Below are 20,261 nucleotides of genomic sequence, written 5' to 3'. Positions count from 1 at the left end.
CTATACCATGCCACAAAATAAAATGCTACTGACATGGTCTTAAAAGTGTGTGTGTGTGTGTGTGTGTGTAATAAAACCATTGTCTCTTTCACTCACACTACAAAAATACACATATTACCTGAATATCTTGAATAATAGATTTGAAACAAGGAGATCTCTCAGTCCACGTTTTTACCAGCTCCATTGCATTGTCAAAATTCTTCACATACTCTCCATACATCTTGAGAAAAGGAGCCAGTTTCTGCAGAATATCACTGATCCTGGGATTGGTGTCCCTAAATAGGAGGAAAAAAAGGCAACAACATTAGAATACTGTGTTAAAAGTCAAGTAATATTTACCATGGGCCTTTTAGTACTATAAATTCGTTGTCATTGGGTTAGTTTGCCTACAGGTAGTCCTCGAATTAAAACAGTTCATTTAGTGACCGTTCAACGTTACAACAGCACTGAAAAAAGTGACTTAAGACCATTTTTCACACTTATGACCATTGCAGCATCCCCATGATCACGTGATTTACATTTGGATGCTTGACAACTGAATCACATTTATGATGGTTGCAGTGTCCTGGGATCATGTGATCCCCTTTTGCAACCTTCTGACAGGCAAAGTCAATGGGGAAACCAGATGCATTTAACTGTGTTACTAATTTAAGAACTGTAATGATTCACTTAACAAATGTGGTGAGAAAAGTCGTAAAATGGGGCAAAACTCACTTAACAAATGGACTCAATTGAGATCGTAAGTTGAGGACTACCTGTACTTTGCGCGTGACAATTTAAAAAAGAATATTTCATAATCTAGCCAAAGGATTATCAGACTCAAACTCATATTCTCAAATGTGATGATTACAATTTATTACAGGTGCTTTTAGTGAAGGCCTATCACGAGAAGCACTCATCTTTTCAATTAATTAATTAGACTCCCACATTAGAACGCTAGCCTCTAATTGTTCAGGAGCCAATGCCTATACTTTAGGAAAGATTTTATCCTCCATACTGATCATTCATAAGGGAGACACAAGCAATTCTCAAAGTTGTAACTAATATTCTACAATAGGAAAGATTACACAAGGACAATCTGTAATCCCACCTCTGTGTTTTTCCACCCAATGGGATCAGAGAATGAACAGGACTGAAGTATGTGATCTGGTTTTGAGTTGAAAGAAATTTGGATGACCAAGGGGAGAAATAAAAAAACAAACATGGGTGTGTTCAATTTAATGTATCTATAATTTTAAAAAATAACAAAAATCTTGCTGCTGAAAATAATTAACTTTTTTTGCTACTGAACTTTGAGAGGTATATACGGATTATGGGCCCCATGTTTCCCATCCCACATGTTAAGAAGGTTTGGCAACATGAGCTGCCATGTTTCCCTTTCTTCCTAAAATGTGGTCTGGGGAAAATTAGTGCATGATTGTAATTGACAACTACATCCAAACTCAGAAAAGGTATGATTCTGAAAAATATTTTTTTTATGAAGCAAGACAAAAAGAAATCTGGGCTTATGAATCTTAAACTACAAATAAGCTTAACATTTGTCTTAATTCCAGACACAACTTTAAACTAGTCAAAAAGCAGAAATAAATTTCAGAATTTCTTGTACAATACAAAATGAGAGAGGAGTTAAGATTTGGTTGGTACTGAAAAGGCATTGAGATAATAGCAGATCTTTTGCAATCAGAAATCCTTTTCTATCCTAAAATCAGTATTAAATATTGCAAAAAAAATATCCCTGGAACTCTTATCTTTTCTCCTTTCTTCTGATGTTCAGAAAACAATAGATAAATAAGTAGAGAAACAAAAAAAACTGTTAAATAAAGGTGCATATAACTCCATGTCATAATATCTACTTAAAATAAAGACTTCCCTTTTTAAAAAAATGTTCACTGCAGCACTGTGCTAAAATAAAAAAGTCTTTTTTTAAAAAAGAAAGAAAATTCAACTCACAGCTTGACCAAGTATATTTCTCCTAACATATTAAAACAAACATCCAGTTCATGATGTAGAACTTGATCTTTTTTATTCTACAAATTCAGATTGATCTTGTCCGCTCCAATATTGCCTTGTGGCAATCCATATATTTTTGATACTAGTTTTAAGGCAAAGGTATATTCTATTTCCAGGGTTTTTCCATAAAGAATCTTTAAGGATCTCAATTACACAAAGTTAAATGCTTCTTGTGGGGGGGGGGGATCCACAGTCTCCTACGGAAGGATGATGTCCATGTTATTTTTCATACTGTTGTTCAACAATTTGCAACCATGCTTACCATTCTTGCATTCTTTTCTCAAGATCAGGTAGCAAGAACTGACTATGGAACTGATTTATGGATGAAATATTGGAAAATATTTTATTAACGACTTCAGCTGGAAATGATCCCCTGCTAGCTTCATCCATTAGTTTGCTATAAAAGACCTGCAAAGAATGGAAGACAGAGTCATGCATAAATGCATTCCTGCTCCCCTCACATTAGCACAAGATAAAAGATCTCTGGTGTTTATTAGTATATCAGGTAATCTATAATAATGTTTTTAATAATCCCCTTTTGTTATAGCCTCTGTTTGTTTTAAAGGGTCAATAGAGGGCTACTTATTTTTGCCCTTCATGGCGGTTTCTTTACAAAGCAAGGCTGTACAGTGCGAAGTAATGGGGGCACCCATGTTGTACCCCTGTGCATTTTCTTCCAGTACCTGCATCCTCTCATAGAAAAAGTTGCTGACGGATACTACATTCACATCCCTGTATTCTCCAAAAAACCTTTTTCTGCTGTGAATCCAAAGCACCACAGTGTGAAATGACCTTCAAACATGTCAGTTATTATTCTAGGAAAGCTATGCAATCTTCTAAACCAGCAGATTTTTGATTTATGTGCTGCTTCTTTTTTTTTCTTCCTTTCCTTCAAAAGTCATTTTCCCTCACATTCGCAGCTCATTTAAGTCAAAACATTCATCCCCATGTTACACTGATGAGCAATCACATCGACCCTTTTTCATATTCCATTTTTACGGAACACAGAAACAGATTGATATAACAACCTTCAGTTACTCTTTATTTCTTTATTTGATGTATATACCTGCCCATCTCACTCTTACGTAGCCCTTGGACATATTATGTTACACAATTCTGAATGCATAATGATTTAATAGCTGGCTACATTCTGATGAAATAAAAGTCTTAGGACCCCTTATCGTTTCCTTCAGATTACCATAAGGCTTGAGTTAGTCTTGCTGATAGCTAGCTAAAAAAGTTAATCTAACTGCAAACAAGAGCAACATGCTTTATCTGGATTTGGAGGCTACATAATTAAAATCTTACAAAAGGGGTTTGTCTTCTTTTAGGTTTTTGGGGGGTGGGTTATTTTTAACTTTAGGGTTCCCTTACAGTCTCCCATTCAATGTTAATTCTGCTCAGCTTTTCAGGATCATAGTCTACTAGAGACTGACATCTGTTGTGACCAACCTATAATGGAAGATGAAGCTTTTTAATGATATAAAATGAATTCCACTTCTCAAAAAGTTGGTTTAAAAAAAATAATATTGCAGGATCCAATCTGGGTCGGTCACACTGGGACCAGAGGTTTAGTCTTCCAAGCTTTCGGACTCATGCTGAAGCCCATCCTCAGGGAACTTCTCTCTAGCAGTTCTTATCTACTCTGGTCCCAGTGACCTATCCTGATTGGGTTCTACAACATTATCCTGGAACATGTATATTCACCTTTATTCGTGAAATAACATTAATCAATTAATATCCCAAGCACACTTGAATGCAAACAAATTTTTCTGCCAGGGGAAGTTTCAAGCTATTTTTGTAGTTGTCTAACCCAGGAGAAAGGTGGTGGAATGGAATGTGCAACATCAAGAGTCATTCTTAAATAAACCATAGTTAGGTTTCATGTGAATATACAGCCTTAACTTCAATTTTTACAAAAACTTTGAGAGTGCATTTTTCTACCAACGCTACGAATGAGTACAAAGTTATAAATTTAGGATCTAATAAACCAACAGATTTGCAATTAGGAAACTGATTTTAGTGATGTAGAATCGTCACATTTTAGTCGTCCATTTAGATTCCTGGTGACTTCATGGACACATCTATCTGGTTTTCGTAGAATCAGTACACAAATGATTTGCTACTGCTACCTTCTGGGATTTTTTAAAAAAACACTTCCCAGTCTATCCTGTAGCTTAAGGATTTGCTAGTAGTTTTCCATCCAAGTATAGTCAGGTCCACCCAATATTAGGTTTTTGAGATGAGCCAAAGTCAACTGGGTGTTGCCGTACAGCTGCTCAATATTATGTTTTGGAATGTTTGAAAATGTAATATAAAATTTATAGCTTTTTTAAAAGGGCAAAATGTAGCAACACAGAGTAACTAGCTTACATAGGCTTCAATATTTTTATTGTGGCTTGCAGCTACCATTTACGTACAGCATTCTCTATAAAAGACAAAATATAGGGCTTAGTTTAGGAAATATAAAATCACAAGCAAACTTCAGGGGTCCATGTCACCTCCTTTTCACTTCAACAAATTTCAAAAAGGTTAAAACAGGTATGTAAGGACTACCTCACAGAATCTCCCAATTCTAGCACCTCTACAGGGTGCAGCCTGAAAAAGACTTCATTAAACTATGATTTGCTAAAAACAAGCAAAGAAGCAATCAAAGAGAAAGACAGGTGAGTAAGAATAGCTGGAGAAAATCAGCAAAGATATCAGACATTTGAAATGAGAATATCAGTCAAAGAAGTTTTGGACAGGACTTGGGGAATGAAGGATTAGGCAAAAGACAAAAACTTTTAATGGGAAATGCAAGAATATGAAAAAATGATAGATGAGGTATATGGAATAAGATTGATGTGCATCCTGAAACAAGGATAGAAAGATGGACTGTTAATTACAGAGAAACAAAAACTGAATTCGGCCTGTGTCTCATGAAGCATAGAGAAAAAGTGGAATCTTGTATTATCCATGAGATGTTAATGAAAAGATAAGGCAGGTCCAATATGCAAATGAATGACAAGCATTAATATGAATTTGCCAGCCAAATATTCAACTGAAACTAATATGGTACTCTTTTAATTATCAGTAGCAACAGCACTTAAATGTATATACCACTCAATAATTGTTTACAGCACTCTCTAAGTGGTTTACAAATGTCAATATTTTGCCCCCAACAATCTTGGTCCTCATTTTACCAACCTTGGAAGGATGGAAATCTGAGTCAACCTTGAGCCATTCAGGATCAAACTCCTGGCTGTGGGCAAAGTTAGCCTGCAATACTGCATTCTAACCACTGCACCCCCAGGGCTTTCAATTAAGTGCCTGCTTGCTTTTATAATCATATTATTTTGTTATTGATTTGTTCTGTTTCTTTGGCTGCCCACTCCCAGTCTTGTACATCACTTCATAGCAAAACAGCTCCTTACTAAGCTGAAAGGAACTGCATTAATCCGTGTAACCAATAACTACAGTAAGAAGACAGTAGTCTAAATAAACCATTAGAAATTTAAAGGTAACAAGAGATGTCTAATTTCTATTCCAAAACTGGCAACTATGCAGTGCTTCTTACATTTCAAGTCAGAGAGAAAAATCCAAATCAACACAAAAGGAAGCTGGCTAAATTTAAAAAAAAAAATGAGTATCTTCAAAACTCAATTTATAGTCTAAGGAGCCAAAAAGGGGGGAAATAATTATTGAAGGTGAGAAGCAATCCAAAAGACAGACACCCCATGATAAAAAATGTTTGGATACAATATTGGGGAGAAAAATATTTTATTGTAAACAAAAAGAACAGGCTACTGAAACAGGAGAGCAAAACCAAAGCTCGTGGGCTGTGTGACATTTTAAAATTTTTTGGACTGTGGAATTTAAATGGAACTTTATTCTGATGGGATATGAGTAATTTCTAATTATTTTGTAGTTAGTCATCATTTCAAGTGGGAAATGAATGTGCATTTTCCCTTTCTTAATTGCAAAATTAAATTGGTCTCATGGTTATTAGGAGTGACTAACTAGCCACAGGGTGGTGTTTGCCAAAGGGAGAAAATGGACCCCATTGCTGAGAGAGAGAAAATGGGACACTGGAGGAAATATTCTTGATAATAGTGTGCTCACTTAGATAACTCTTCTCTTTCCAATAGAGACAAGAATGGCATAGGAAGATGTAATCTAAAACACTAATTCCCAATCTATCGTCACTGAGGATACCGTATATGCTGGCATATAAGACGACTTCCGCGAGTGCTGAAATCGGTGCCAAAGACGGGGATCGTCTTATACACCGAGTTGTCTTATACGCCGGAAATACTGGTAGTTTCCGGCGTATAAGATGACGTTCTAGGAATGCAGCTCGGTGATAAAGACGGGGGTCGTCTTATACGCTGGGTCGCCTTGTACGCCGGCATATATGGTATATGCTTGTATAAATTTACAAATATGCATGACCAACATCTTGGGAAATCATTATATATTGTCCAATATTCTGGCAGTAATTTCGATATCTTATGATTTGGCCATTTCATCAGATTCCAGTAAAAATGAATTATTATTTAAATTAGGAGACCTGCAAATTCCATTGGTGGGGCAGGTTTTGACACAATGCTGGCAGTTCTATATTACTGACTCTGGAGTTGAGTGCTGATCTTCAAAAGCTACTGATAATAATGTAATAATCCACATAAAGGAAAAACACTGGTAGAAAATGTGGGGAAGAGATAATGCATTTATGAAGATGTGGTGGAAGAATAAAATGATAGCATATTTCCAAGAGTGATATGCAGATGTTTGGGGAACATTTGAGGAAACAAACATATTCTTTAGTTTTAATCCAGGCTAATTTCAAAACAGATTCAGATTAAAAAAAAAAGTCTTCCTGTACATGATTTATTTCGTAACTCTAAGCCCAGGTTTTCACCATATTATGGATTAGCACTGCGTGTGACTCAAGCAAGCGTTTTTTATATATATTAAATTAAATTAAAACATTTCTTCACACAAAAAATAAGGAGGTAGAAAAAAATGCTTACCTGATCCAAGAGAGCAAGTCTACTCACATAAGCTCTTTCAGTGTGCAAAAGCTCATTGACAATTTTGTAACATTTCTCTTCATTTGTTTCCTGGAAATACATGTGATTTTAAAAATGTAATTTCTACCATTTCTTTTGCAATCAGTTTCTGTGTTTATCAAGCAATGATTTTTTTTCAGAACTGAACTCAACTGAGCACAGGAAACTATATGAAAAACCAGAATGGCACACAAACAATCCAAGGCCTATCTTATTGTGTTAAAACAAAAGTAAGTATAAATGCTTTTTAATGTGGCCTAGGATTTTTTTGGCCAATATTAACATCAGAAGCACTAACTAATGGTATCAATTTACTCAACAAAAGCTTACTATTTTGCTTGCTTGTTTTTCCACTTCAGATAAACTCACATTACAGAGGCATTACTAACAACTGTGGCCACTTTATCTGTGTTTAATCCTAATATTGTAGCGTAAGTAACATCTAACATCACTGCATGAAAGCTTTATCCATTTTTTTTACTTTCCAAGATGGTTTTGGCTGTTGCAACTTTTTCTTAAATATATAACTTCAAATTGTAATATGTGAAATGATATCCTTGGGTCTTGTCAATAAGATCTTACATGCACAGGGATATGATGGTTGTTCTGATCATATTTGGAGCCACCATCTTTTGACAGCATCTGAGCCAGCTTTGCAGTCACTGGCCATCAGTAATTTATATAAAAAACATATACACATAGTCCTCAATTTATGACCACAACTGGGACCAGAATTTCCAGCAATGCGGTTGTTAAGTGAGTTGTGTCCAATTTTACAAGCTTTTTTATGGTTGTTAAGCAAATCATTGAAGTTGTTAAATGAATCATACGATCATTAAGCAAATCTCGCTTCCTCCATTGACTTTGCTTGTCAGAAGCTGGCTGGGAATGTATAATGAAAGGTTGCGTTGGAGCAGAAGATTTATATAATATGAAATAAGCAAACAATCAACTCCTGTATCCATTATTCTATTATATCTTCTTTTCCATCTGAAAGTCTTTGCACAAGAATGGCCAAATTATGCCACCAAAGAAAATCTTTGTTTCGAATGCAATCTAATTCCCTTAAGCAACTCTGTCTAGGCCAGTACACATTTTGTGTTATAATGCCATTACGTGAAACAAATAGCCGGTATTGGTCACACTGGACAAGACATGCAGACCGAAGTATTATACGTCCATATTCTTTTCAAAGCAGATCTTCCCTCTCTGTGAGACCAACTTGATCTTTACAGTACAAATTGAAAATTGTATTTGAACTGCATGCAAATAGGAATGTACTCAAGAATGCTGGCTAGGATTACAACTGGGGCCCAATTCTAATTCTAAATTCCATGAAGACAAACCATAGCCAATTGCTACTAAATTACAGTTGAAATTGGGGTGGAATAAATGCATTCATGAATTCTTTGCTTTGTTTGTTGTATTACAGAATGCAAAATTGAGTTTTTTCCTCAATTTTCTGACTTCTCCTTACATGTCTTTTCCATTTTATAGCAACCTTGATGAAGCTATTTTTCCAAGTTGTGTTCATTCCCATATGAAGAGCTTATTTCTAGCCTAAATATATCTGCCATTACAGCCGAACCATGGAATGAATTGTCAAAAAACGTCTCTCACAGGACATGTAAGTCCTTGACTTACGACCACAAGTGAACCCAAAATTTATGTTGCTAAATGAGACATTTATTAAGTGAGTTTTGTCCTATTTTATGCCTTTTCTTCCACATTTGTTAAGTAAATCACTGCAGTGTTATAACACGGTTGTTAAGTGAATCTGGCTTCCCCACTGACTTTGCTTGTCAAAAGGTCACAAAAGGTGATCACGTGACCACGGGACATTGCGACCGTCATAAATATGAACCAGCTGTCAAGCATCTGAATGTAAATCCTGTGACCACGGGGATCCTGCAACGGTCATAAGTGTGAAAAATGGTTATGTCACTTTTTTCAGTGCCATTTTAACTTCAAATGATCACTAAGTGAACTGTTGTAAGTTGAGGACTTATGTATTAGTTGCCATCAAAGGATGTATGCTGAAACATTAATTCAGGGATTCAGGTGGTGAGAAGTTCAGATTAAGCTGATACCTTTCATCCCCTTCTCTAGATATCCACCACCACTTTCTTGTATATCGTTTATCAGCACCCAATAATTGCTTTTTCCTGAATATTATTATCAAATAATAATCCATTTATTTGGTCCATCTTCCTGTATTACTTTGCACTTAGCATTAGGCATTGATATTAATACCCTCAGAAAGACAAAAGAACCATTTTGGCTCTTTAGAGAAATAGGTTTGTGTGTGTGTGTGTGTGTGTGTGTGTGTGTGTGTGTTTAAATTGAGCAAGAATGCCGTCTCCAATTGAGAAGGGGACTTCATAACAAACTCCCCCAGGATTATTCCTTAGCAGCTGCTTTAACATCTAGATTAATGGTGATACCAAGTGTGTCATTTCTCCCAGTTTCACAGGAAGGGCGCTTACCCCAGAGCGCTTGCCCTGTTGAACAGAAAGTGTACTCCTTCACAGACAGAGAAACAAATGGCAATTTCACACAGCTATCACCTGTCCCCAAACCCTCAGAGCCATTCTCACAAAAGCCCACAATTTTATTAACTGCAGCCACTGTGGAGCTAGAAATGATACTTGCTCCCTTCAGCTCACCTACAACAGAAGGCAATAATTGCCTCTGGCCAACAAGTACTACATCCTGGGTTTGATTTGCCTGTGTGAATTTCTTGTGTCTATTCACAAGAAAAGGAGATCAATGGAGATGCAGGCACTGGGGAGAGCCTCAACCAATTCGGGATGCTGCCTGCTTCAAAGGTGGTAGAGTTCAGTATCTTGAAAAACTGAAAATTGAGTGTCCCAAGATGATGTCTGTACAAAGATGCAGTGATGATCCAGGAATAGCACTACATTCTGGAAATACCTAGACTTACACCGTGAAATGTAGATAGCGCTCACTTACTGACTGCACTTGGGAATGACAACTCTGTTGCTAAGCAACATGATCCCTAAGTGAAATATCATGTGACTTACAATAATTCCAGCTGCAGTCATTAAGCAAATCACCATGGGTTGTTAAACACAACATCACGTGACCATAACTTGCAACCTCCTGGTGGTTTCCCCACTGACTTTTTCTTGTCAGGAGCTGACTATGAAGGTCACAAATTTTATTTTTTTAATTTTATTTTATTATTTTTTTATAAAATGTATTGGCCACCCGTCTTACCTCAGGGTAACTCTTACAATCATAAAAAATTAAAACTGTACAAAGATAAAAACATAAAAAATAATAAAATAAAATAAATAATAACATAAATAAAATAAAATAACTAATAAAAATAAATAAAATAAAATAAATAATAAAATATAAAATAAAATAAAAGGCGGTCAGGTGACTGGGAGGTTGTGGCTGGCATAAATGTGTGCCAATTGTCAAAGGGCTCCGATCAGAATCATGTGACTCTGGGATGCCACTTCAAAAACCAGTTGTAAGTCTCTCTCTTCAGCACCGCGGCAACTTCGAACTTTGAACAAGCAGTTGGTGAAAAAAGAACTCTCTGTAAAGGAAAGGCTCTTCATTTCAAAAGGCTCTCCAATGCAATCTAATAAAAAGTCGTATCAAATTTCTACAGATCTTAAGAATACGTGGAACCAAAATGGTTGTGATGATCAGAAGCTTCTTTACAAAACACGGTTATCGTATTAATGTGAAAATCACTTTTTTTTGTCTAATCCAGACTTCTTACCTTTGTCTCTGTGTTAGGGTCTCGCTGACTGCCTTGCTCAACCCGCTTCTCTTCCTTATTGGCAATCATCTCTCCAGCTTCTTTTACAGATGGAAATGAATTTGCACTTGAAGCCCAGTGATAGCTCTTGATCTTCTGCCCCTTGCAAGCTGCTGTGGTTGGCAATGAGTCCGTACTAGTGTTCCCTCTTTCTCCATTTACCAAACTGCTATCAACTGCATCACAGTCATTTTGAATGTTTCTGCAGGCACGGTAGGCAGACCCCTTGTCTTGGCAGTCCCACTGATTCTGTGCTATTATGCCATTGGCTGTGTGATTCTGTACATCCTGAGACCAATCTCTACTCTTTCCCTGCTCGTGTAGGGGATGCTGGGTGAGGAATTTTGGCTGAGGTGATGGCCCTGGTCCATACTTTCCTTGAGGTTTACCAACATTTAAAACAGAAGAGTCTTTCTTCAGTTCATTGGGAAAGGATGTGCTAAAAAGAATAAAATACAGAAACTGAATCCTGATGTATATGTGCAAAATTAGTATTAAAAATTAAAACAATACACTAATCAAGGAACCATCCAGGAGAAACCACACCTCTCCAAAACTGTCAGAGCAAGCTGTTGTATATAAACAAGAAGCAAACTCCATACTCACTTGCACTGATGAAGTTACCTAGTTAGGTAATGAAACATCTGTAAGCAAACAACCAAGCACCAAGGACTCCACAGTATAAAAAGCCACTGTGAGATAGAGATTCACTCATAATACTAATCTTATTAAAGATTAATAAGGAGACAAGATTGAGATTGTAATTAGATGGATGTGAGGGAAATCTGTTTTGTATTTACTTGCAGGCCTGGTCTTCTCTGCAGGTTATCTGTCTGCATGTCTGTCTATTATCTGTCTATCTACCTGTACATACATACATACATACATACATACATACATACATTCCCCCTTTTTTTGCTGGAGATTGGAGAAAGGGTTGAGATCCTGCTATTATTAATGAAAGAGGTCTGGCTTGGATCTTCTGGCTACTCTACCCTTCCTGCTATATAAAACTTGCTACTTTTTAATACTTGAAAACTTTCTTAACCTAAGGAGCAAAAAGAAGAAAAAACAAATCTATGGAAAACAACATATTACAAGCATATCCTAATTTAAATATTTTGTTTGCGGCTAGAGGTATTGAACCACTTGAAGATATTTATAGCATCGATGAAAGACTTCCTCTGTCAGGAATAGCTGGTGTGCCACTTGTCTTCTGGAATGAGATTCCCCCCTGAAATGGTGTGACTTCTATCCCATTGATGTTCCATAAAGACTTGAAGACCTGTTTGTACTCCCAAGGCCTGAGGTGAGACCAACGGGTCCCTTGTTCAGTGTGTTTTTATTTTTGTTTTCTGCTTGTTTAATGTGCTCAGATTCCACATTATTTGTTGTTTCTTATTGGTTTTTATGTTACTGTTTGCGAATAGTCTAGATTAGAATCTGGCAATCAGGCAGTATCTAAAATGGAATTAAGTAATAATCAAAAGAGCCTAAGCAACCGAAGATGTGAAGATGATGACGGTGGCGATGATGATAACAATGACACTGGTGGTGATGAAGAGATTGAGAGGAAGAAAGAGCAAAGGAAGAGGATAAGCAGGATGATTCTGTGGTGGAAGGCAAGAATAATGAATGCAAGACTTTGTCAGGTCAAATGGCAGAGAGAGATTTAATAGGCTGAGAAGGAGGTATAATAAAAAATGGTGAAAGTAGTTAGTGCTCAGACTATGGTCAATAGGAGAGCAGTTCACCAAGGGATTTTTATCACAATGGCTTGTTTCTTTTTTGCTCTTTTATATATATCTTGCCTCTTTCTTGTATTAAATGTTTTCTTCTTTGTAACCTAAGATGTGATGCTTTTAACCAAGCACCAATTCATGGGACCCAAATATTCCAAGGTCACTAAAGTAGCACAATTTTCTGCCTTTTTTCCAGCAGTAGATTAAAGAAAACCAAAAGTTAATCTTCATGTGCGTTTAATCGAAAGGCAGAAATATCATATTGAAACTGGGGGGGAAATCTTGTTCTCTCTCCTACGAAACAGATTGCTTGTAAAATAAAATAGGGGAGTCCTGCATAAATTAGTTTGAGCTCTTGATCAAAAGGAGTTTATTAATCTAATAAATCAAATAAATGAACATAAGTTTTTCTTTAAAATAATGTTCCCCCCATCAACAATTGCTTTTCTAAGAAGAGGTATAATGTTTACTCATCTAAGGTCTTTGCAGTAATGTTCCAGACCTATCCTCCCAAATATCTGGAAAGCATCGGGCAACAACTAAATTGCAAATTTATGCAGATTCTTCTTCTAGTCAATACACAGTTCCATCACCATAACAAATACCGGTAGCATAAATGGCAAAACAAAATGTCTAATAATTACACCTCTTTTACATAGAAAAAGAAATCAGAAAAATGGAATCTGGGCATTTTATTTCTACTTTTTCATACATCTCAAGACGTGCACACTTATGTACACGTGCTTTGCTTATTAAAAATACTAACTAATATTGATGTTAAATGAAGCTGTTCAGTTCACATACTACTGGCACTAATTTTATATATTTTAATTCTTTCCCCCAAATATAATATTCTTTATGTTGGATTTTTATCTGAAATACACCACAGAACACTGTAAGCATACAAACAAATATAGGAAACTCTTACACAGAGTCGAGCTACTTGTTCATTTAAACCAGCACTATTTACTGCAGCTATATCAATCAATAATGCTAAAACAGATGATTATTATTTGTGTAATTCTCAAATTGATTAAACTATGGTCTATTTTGCAAAAAGCCATGATTTATGAATTACAAATTCCAACTTATTTATTCCTTTATTACAATATCTATATTAGGCGTGTCCAATCCACAGCTCATGGGCTACATGTGGCCCTGGACAGTTAGTAATACAGCCCCCCAAGATAATAAAAATATTAAAACATAATGGAATTTGTTCATTTGTTATTTTTACATATTAACTATATTATATAGTTAATATATTATACAGCCCAAGACAATTCCTCTTCACTCAATGTGGCCAGGCAAGCCAAAAGGTTGGACAACCATGATTTGTATAGTGTCCTCAACCACCAGACTTGGACATTTACAAATCCATGAAACAACCTCATAAAATTCCAAAAGAAAACAAGGGAAAAAACAACAATTATAAAACCCTCGGATCCCAGACACCAGCAAAAACCTACCTTTTCCATCTTCCTGAAGACAGTGTGGCACCACTGTGACTTCTAAGGGCATTTCCATAATAAGAGGGAAACCACATAATCATTGTTTTAACAACATGGCTATGTTTGGACTATGATGTGTTTTTTTTTCTGCTAGCTTCATAGAGTGTACTAAGCCATTGTTTATAATCCACATGTTAAGTTCAGACATGCTGAGGCAAAATTAGGGTTACCATATCTGCATTGCAAAAATCATAATGACCATGCAAAAGAAAAAAAACCTGGAGAAAATTCTATTTTTTTTTTTTTTGCTGCCTTCTAATATTAAATCTAGATATTTTTCAGTCCAGATGTAATACCAAAACCAAGGCAAAAATTTAGCATGATGTATGACCTGAGTTGTAATTTTGGCTTAATCCTCCTTAATTTTGCTCACTATGAAAAAGACAGGAGACAAAAGCAATTGGTTTCCAATCTAGCTCTCTCATACAATCTGCCAGGCAACAGGAGTCTCTCTCTCTCCCTCTCCCTCTCTCCCCCTCTCTCTCTCTCCTATTCTTCTCTCAGCAGCACAATCCCACAATAGTCATCTATCTTTGCAGATAACTAAATAGAACAAAAGGAGATTTAAAGAAATTGCAACAGCTCAGACAGCAAGACTGTTATGTTCAAAGTCCTATTTTAACTTTAGTGAAACGTGCTGATTTGTTCATCACCCAAAATGCAGTGAAGACTATTGAAGTTGAGATGGTGTTGGTTTTATTTAGTGGTGCCTCTTTCTGGAACACTCTAATTTATCAGTGCAAAGTATTTATCACTTTCCTCAAAGCAACCATTCCCTCCTGCAAGATATTCCTCTACCATGTGCACCCCTCTATTTTTGCTTCTCTCTAGGATAATTTTTATGGAACCCAACAACTGGACTAATTTACTTCACCAGACTCCAAATATTTAATGGAGTTCAATCATCCCCAATTCCCTGTTGCAATGGTACCCTTTTATTACCTTTATTAAAAATGGTTAAACTGCAACTGCCAGCTCATTTGCATGAGGACTCCTTATCTTCTATTTCCCAGTCACCTGCATCTTAGGTCACTCAGCAGATAAGACCCACAAACCAAGGGAAAAAATTCTAGAATGAAAAGACAACAAATTTTTGTTCTGGAATGAAGCTAACCCAATAGGGAGGTCCCAGAAGATTTATGTATAGATGTCTAGTGTTTTATCATTCAATGCAAATTATGAACTTCCTATAAAAACATTTAACTATAGAACCTACATAATGTCTTTCTATAATAAGTTGGCAACTGTAAGTTTGGATAAGAGAGATGCTAAATCTAAATAATATAAGCAGCAGGAGGCTTCAGTCAAGAAGAAGTGGGGATATTACAAGAAAGAGCTGGACCATTTGCTACCAAGACTTTGTCCACTTTTAGGATATCAAGAAAGTCACTTTAGTCAAAGGCCACCTGGTATTTGTAAATTAACTCTGAAGTATTTATTTGGAGTCACCTATTCTTGTCAAGGGAAAAGATTTTATCCAACTTCTTTTTGCACTGAGATGAAGAGGATGGTTCTCCTTAGAAAAGGCACAGGTGAGCCTTCTAAGTTTGAAAAAGAACAAAGAAAGACAAACACAGTAATCATGGAATTATGCTACTTTAGATGATAATATTAAATATGCTTTTTGAACTAAGAATCTCATTATGACCAGATCCTTTTTCCTGAATTGGACAAAAGAAAAAAATTATATTCCAGAATGAAGAAGAGGAACAATGTTGAACTTGTGTCATGATTTACAGTAAGAGAAAAGCATGGATGTTAGCAATCTGTTGGGATGGAATGGAATGGATGGAATGCAAACAAGCAATACAGGAAGTCCTCAACTTACAACAATTCATTTAGTGACCGTTCAAAGTTACAACTGAAAGTGACTTGTGACCATTTTTCATACTTATGACCGTTGCAGCATATCCAGGGTCATGTGATCCCCTTTTGTAAACTTCTGGCAAGCAAAGTCAATGGGGAAGCCAGATTCACTTAATCACAATGTTACTAATTTAACAACTTCAGTGATTTAATTAACAAATGTGTCCTCAAGTCATAAAATGGGGCAAAACTCACTTAACAAATTTCTCACTTAGCAACATAAATTTTGGTCGTAAGTCGAGGCCTACATGTATTAGCTTAATGTTTAAAACAGATAAGAACTCTTGAAAAATAAAGGATAACAAATTCTAAAACCTCAAACAAAAGCCCAAGTTCTTTTCAATGAAGAATCATGGCTTTGCCTTATACAGTACTGAAAATGTTAACAGGAAAAAAGGAGATTTGCAGCAATATTATACTAATTTGGTAAGATTACTAAAATTAACCGAGCTTTTCATATTTTTGCTGTCAAAAGTCTACATGAACACTGATCTAAGCCCAGGTTAGAAATCATGAATGGGCCGGGACCTCATCTGACCCTCATCCTCACTGTATAATCTACTAATAGCAATTAATTCAGATTTCTATCCAAATGAAATCTGTCCCAGCCTGCTGCACATTGAGGGGGAGAGAAAGTAAAAAATGTGATAATGAGTAAGAGAGGAAATGTAGGCGGTTATAAAAAGAAAGAAATTGGATGATCCTCTCTATTTCTTACATTTACTCATTTTCCACTCCCTAAAATTAATCCCACTGAAGGCAGCTTTAAAAAGAAATCAGTTATTATCTCTGCTTAAGTTCTGATCATTGTATGTAAGCACACACACTCCTGTGTCATGAGAATATTTGTTTTCATTTCCAGCTAAAATTGATCTGGTCCAATCAATAATGCATCATCATTCAAATTGTGTAATTTAGTAGATCAACCATAGCAACTGTCTGTACTCGCCATAAAAAATGGAACATGTTTTTCCTCTTCATTTATTATCATCACATATGCTCATTTCAATCTGCAACCTTTGAATAAAATGAAATGTGTTTACCTGCCTCCTTCAAAATGACTGATGAGATCAGACACTTTACTAGATTTTTCTTTCGAGACACAAGAAGAGATAGGTGTAATTTCCTCCATTCTTGGCTTCGTGGTATACAAAGCTTTAGACTTAGGGGTTTGGTGGGTAATGGATGACTGTGAATTCTGCAGATGTAATGGCTTTGGAGGCACTGCAAAGAAAAAGCAACACTACTTTTCATATTCGTAGGAATTTCACACACCAATGCTATTCAAAGCAGTGACTTTAAAACTTGTCTTCTTCAATGTGATGTCCTCAAAATCCTTTGAAGTACCACACTAATAATCTTCAAGTCAGACTGCCAAGAGTTCATTTACAAAATATTCAAGGCAAGTTTTTTCATTATTACAGATTCATAATTGATGTTCTAATAATTTAGAAGTTAACATTATATCGGTCAACATTATGCCCTTGGCTTACATAAAGTTAGATTTATTAATTCATTGAAGGAACAATTCAATAGAGAGCAATGCCTACTCTTATTACTAACTTGCATACACTAATATGTCTTGTGGGTGTGTCTGGCCTATTTTTTTACATCCTAGATATCTAAAAAGGCAAAGATGTACTTGCAATCTAGCGCTTAGTTGTTCATTCTACCAATAATCCACCCAGGTTATTTTCATTATTATCCAGAAATCAATAAGATAGTTACTGAATATGAATTTAACCAACTCATTCTGAGCATCCCAACTTCGCTTTCTAGAAATGACACTGTAATCACCTTGAAAAGGGGCGTTGTCTTACCTGAACACCTTTTCTCAGCACGGAGATGGATAATCCACCAATGGGTTTAGACCGTGTTCCTGCCCAATCAGATCAAGTCAGCCAAAGTTGCAACGCCTGTCCTGGGCTAGAGTGTCCCAGTCTTGACGCAGGCGAAGCCATGACTGACAGCAAGACGTGTTGGCTCATAAATCTAACCCTAGGCCTAAGTAACCTGCAAGGGCAGGAGTGGATTATCCATCTCTGTGCTGAGAAAAGGCGTTCAGGTAAGACAACGCCCCTTCTCCAGAATTGGAGATGGATAATCCACCAATGGGACATACCAAAGCCTACTGTCCCTGAGGGAGGGGAGCAGGCCAGTCCAGCGTGGCACTTTGAGGTACGACCTGTTGGAGAACCCTCCTACCAAAGGAGGCCTCCGCCGAGGCGAACCTGTCAATCTTGTAATGCCTTATAAAAGGAGATGGTGAAGACCATGTGGCCGCTCTGCAAACATCCTCAATGGACGCCTGAGTGGCCCAGGCCGCAGAGGTAGCCACACTACGGGTTGAGTGGGCCATTACCCGTCGTGGAACCAGCAATGATTCAACCTGGTACGCCCCCGCAATACACGCCCTAATCCACCTGCCAATTGTGGAGAAGGACAACTTCCGATCCTTGGAAGAAGGATGGAAGGAGACAAAGAGGGCCTCAGAGTTGCGGAAGGCAGCTGTCTGTGAGATGTAGTAACGGAGTGCACTGCGGACGTCCAGAAGGTGCCATTGCCATTCCAGGGCATGAGATGGGTGAGGACAGAAATGCGGGAGTACGATTTCTTGAGCCCTGTGGAAAACAGAATTGACCTTAGGAAGAAAGGCAGGGTCTAGACGAAGGACCATTCGGTCCTGGTGAAAAAAGCACAAGTCATCTCTGACTGAAAGTGCCACCAATTCTGATATTCGTCGCGCAGATATGATTGCCACCAGGAATGCGACCTTGTGCGATACGTATCGTATATCACATGTCTTGAGGGGTTCAAAGGGCGGTCTGGTTAGAGCCCGAAGAACTCATGGCAGGTCCCAAGAGGGATACCTATGCACTACAGGGGGCCTGGTGTTAGTAGCCCCCTTGATGAACGAGCGGATCAAGGGATGATGACCTAAGGAAACCGCTGAGTCACAGGTAAGTACAGTGGAGAGAGCGGCGACTTGTCTGCGCAATGTGTTTGGAGCCAAGCCCCTCTCCAGACCCTGTAGAAGGTAATCCAATATATGTGGAATTGTCAAGTCTGGAATGGTCAAGTGGTGGTTCGAGCACCACAAATAGAAGTTCCTCCACGTGGCCTCATAAATACGGTTGGTAGAGGATTGATAGGAGGCCCGGATTATGGTAATGACCCCCTGCGAGCAGGACTCTTGAGACAGGATCGAGCGCTCAAGTGCCAGATGGCTAACTGGAGCCACTGGGGGTCTGGATGAAGAAGGGTCCCCTGGCTGAGTAGACCCTGATCTGGGAGAATCCTCCATGGGGCCACTAGAGAGAGGTTCACCAGGTCGGCGAACCATGGTCTCCATGGCCATTACGGGGCCACTAGAAGAACCTCCGCCTGCTCCCGAAGAAGCTTGCGGACAACTGCCAGAAGAAGAGGAAGAGGAAGGAAGGTGTAAAGCAGTCCCTCCGGCCACAGGCTCTGAAGAGCATCCGCTCCTTCTGACCCTGGAGATGGAAGGTGAGAAAAGAATAGCTGGAGATGAGTGTTTGTTGGGGAGGCAAAAAGGTCTAGAACTGGCAATCCGAAGCGGTGGCAGATCTCCTTGAAGATCCTTGGGTGCAGGCGCCATTCCGAATGGTCCACCGTTGCCTGGCTCAGGAAGTCGGCCTGAGTGTTTGCCTCCCCTGAAATGTGGTCGGCCTTGATGGAGGCCAGGTTGGCTTCTGCCCAGGAGCCCAGCAGGAGTGCCTCGGTCAAGAGTGCACGAGATCGGGTGCCCCCTTGCCGGTTCACATGTGCCCTTGGCAGCCAACACGTGAGGACCAACACGTGACGCTTTGCTACTATGCCGCGAAAGTGGCGCAGGGCCAGGTGTACGGCCCTGAGCTCCAGCCAGTTGATATTGTGCCAAAGGTCAGAGCGGGACCAACGGCCCTGGGCCCACTGTGAGCGAAGGTCGGTCCCCAGCCGAACAGGCTGGTGTTGGTTGTAAGGGTGAGTCGATCGGACTCCTTGAAGTAAGACCCCTTGAGCATGGCCGACGAGAGCTACCATGTGAGGGATCTCGAGATGTGAAGTGAAAGTCTCACCCTTCGATTGGAGGAACTGATGTTTAGTCTCTGGAAGGGGAGCAGGAACCACTGAAGGTTCCTGGAGTGGAGCCTGGCCCAAGGTACAATCGCAATGGCCGAGATCATCTTCCCCAGTAATTGGGAGAGGCTGGCCAACATTACCGTTCAATCCCTGCGCAATTGGAGAATCGACTCCCTGATGCTGTCCCGGCGTTCTT

The 20,261-nt window shown here is 38.2% G+C and overlaps 1 protein-coding gene across 4 annotated transcripts in view; it reads right to left on the bottom strand.

The window, feature by feature from the left end:
• Nucleotides 1-20,261, bottom strand: part of FGD4 (FYVE, RhoGEF and PH domain containing 4) — a 136,220-nt gene that overhangs the window by 22,415 nt on the left and 93,544 nt on the right. For all 4 annotated transcript variants that reach the window (XM_039342322.1, XM_039342324.1, XM_039342325.1 and 1 more), the window contains exons 3-7: nt 17,026-17,206; nt 10,825-11,302; nt 7,026-7,115; nt 2,273-2,418; nt 119-275 (exon numbers count right to left, since the gene is read on the bottom strand). In XM_039342322.1, the coding sequence (XP_039198256.1) occupies nt 119-275; nt 2,273-2,418; nt 7,026-7,115; nt 10,825-11,302; nt 17,026-17,206 (1,052 nt within the window). The remainder of the gene's footprint in view (nt 1-118; nt 276-2,272; nt 2,419-7,025; nt 7,116-10,824; nt 11,303-17,025; nt 17,207-20,261) is intronic.

Source organism: Crotalus tigris, unplaced genomic scaffold (genome assembly GCF_016545835.1).
Source record: "Crotalus tigris isolate CLP2741 ecotype Arizona unplaced genomic scaffold, ASM1654583v1 scf7180000017789.496130, whole genome shotgun sequence".
Taxonomy (NCBI): domain Eukaryota; kingdom Metazoa; phylum Chordata; class Lepidosauria; order Squamata; family Viperidae; genus Crotalus; species Crotalus tigris.
This window is presented reverse-complemented; position numbering and strand designations above follow the sequence as displayed.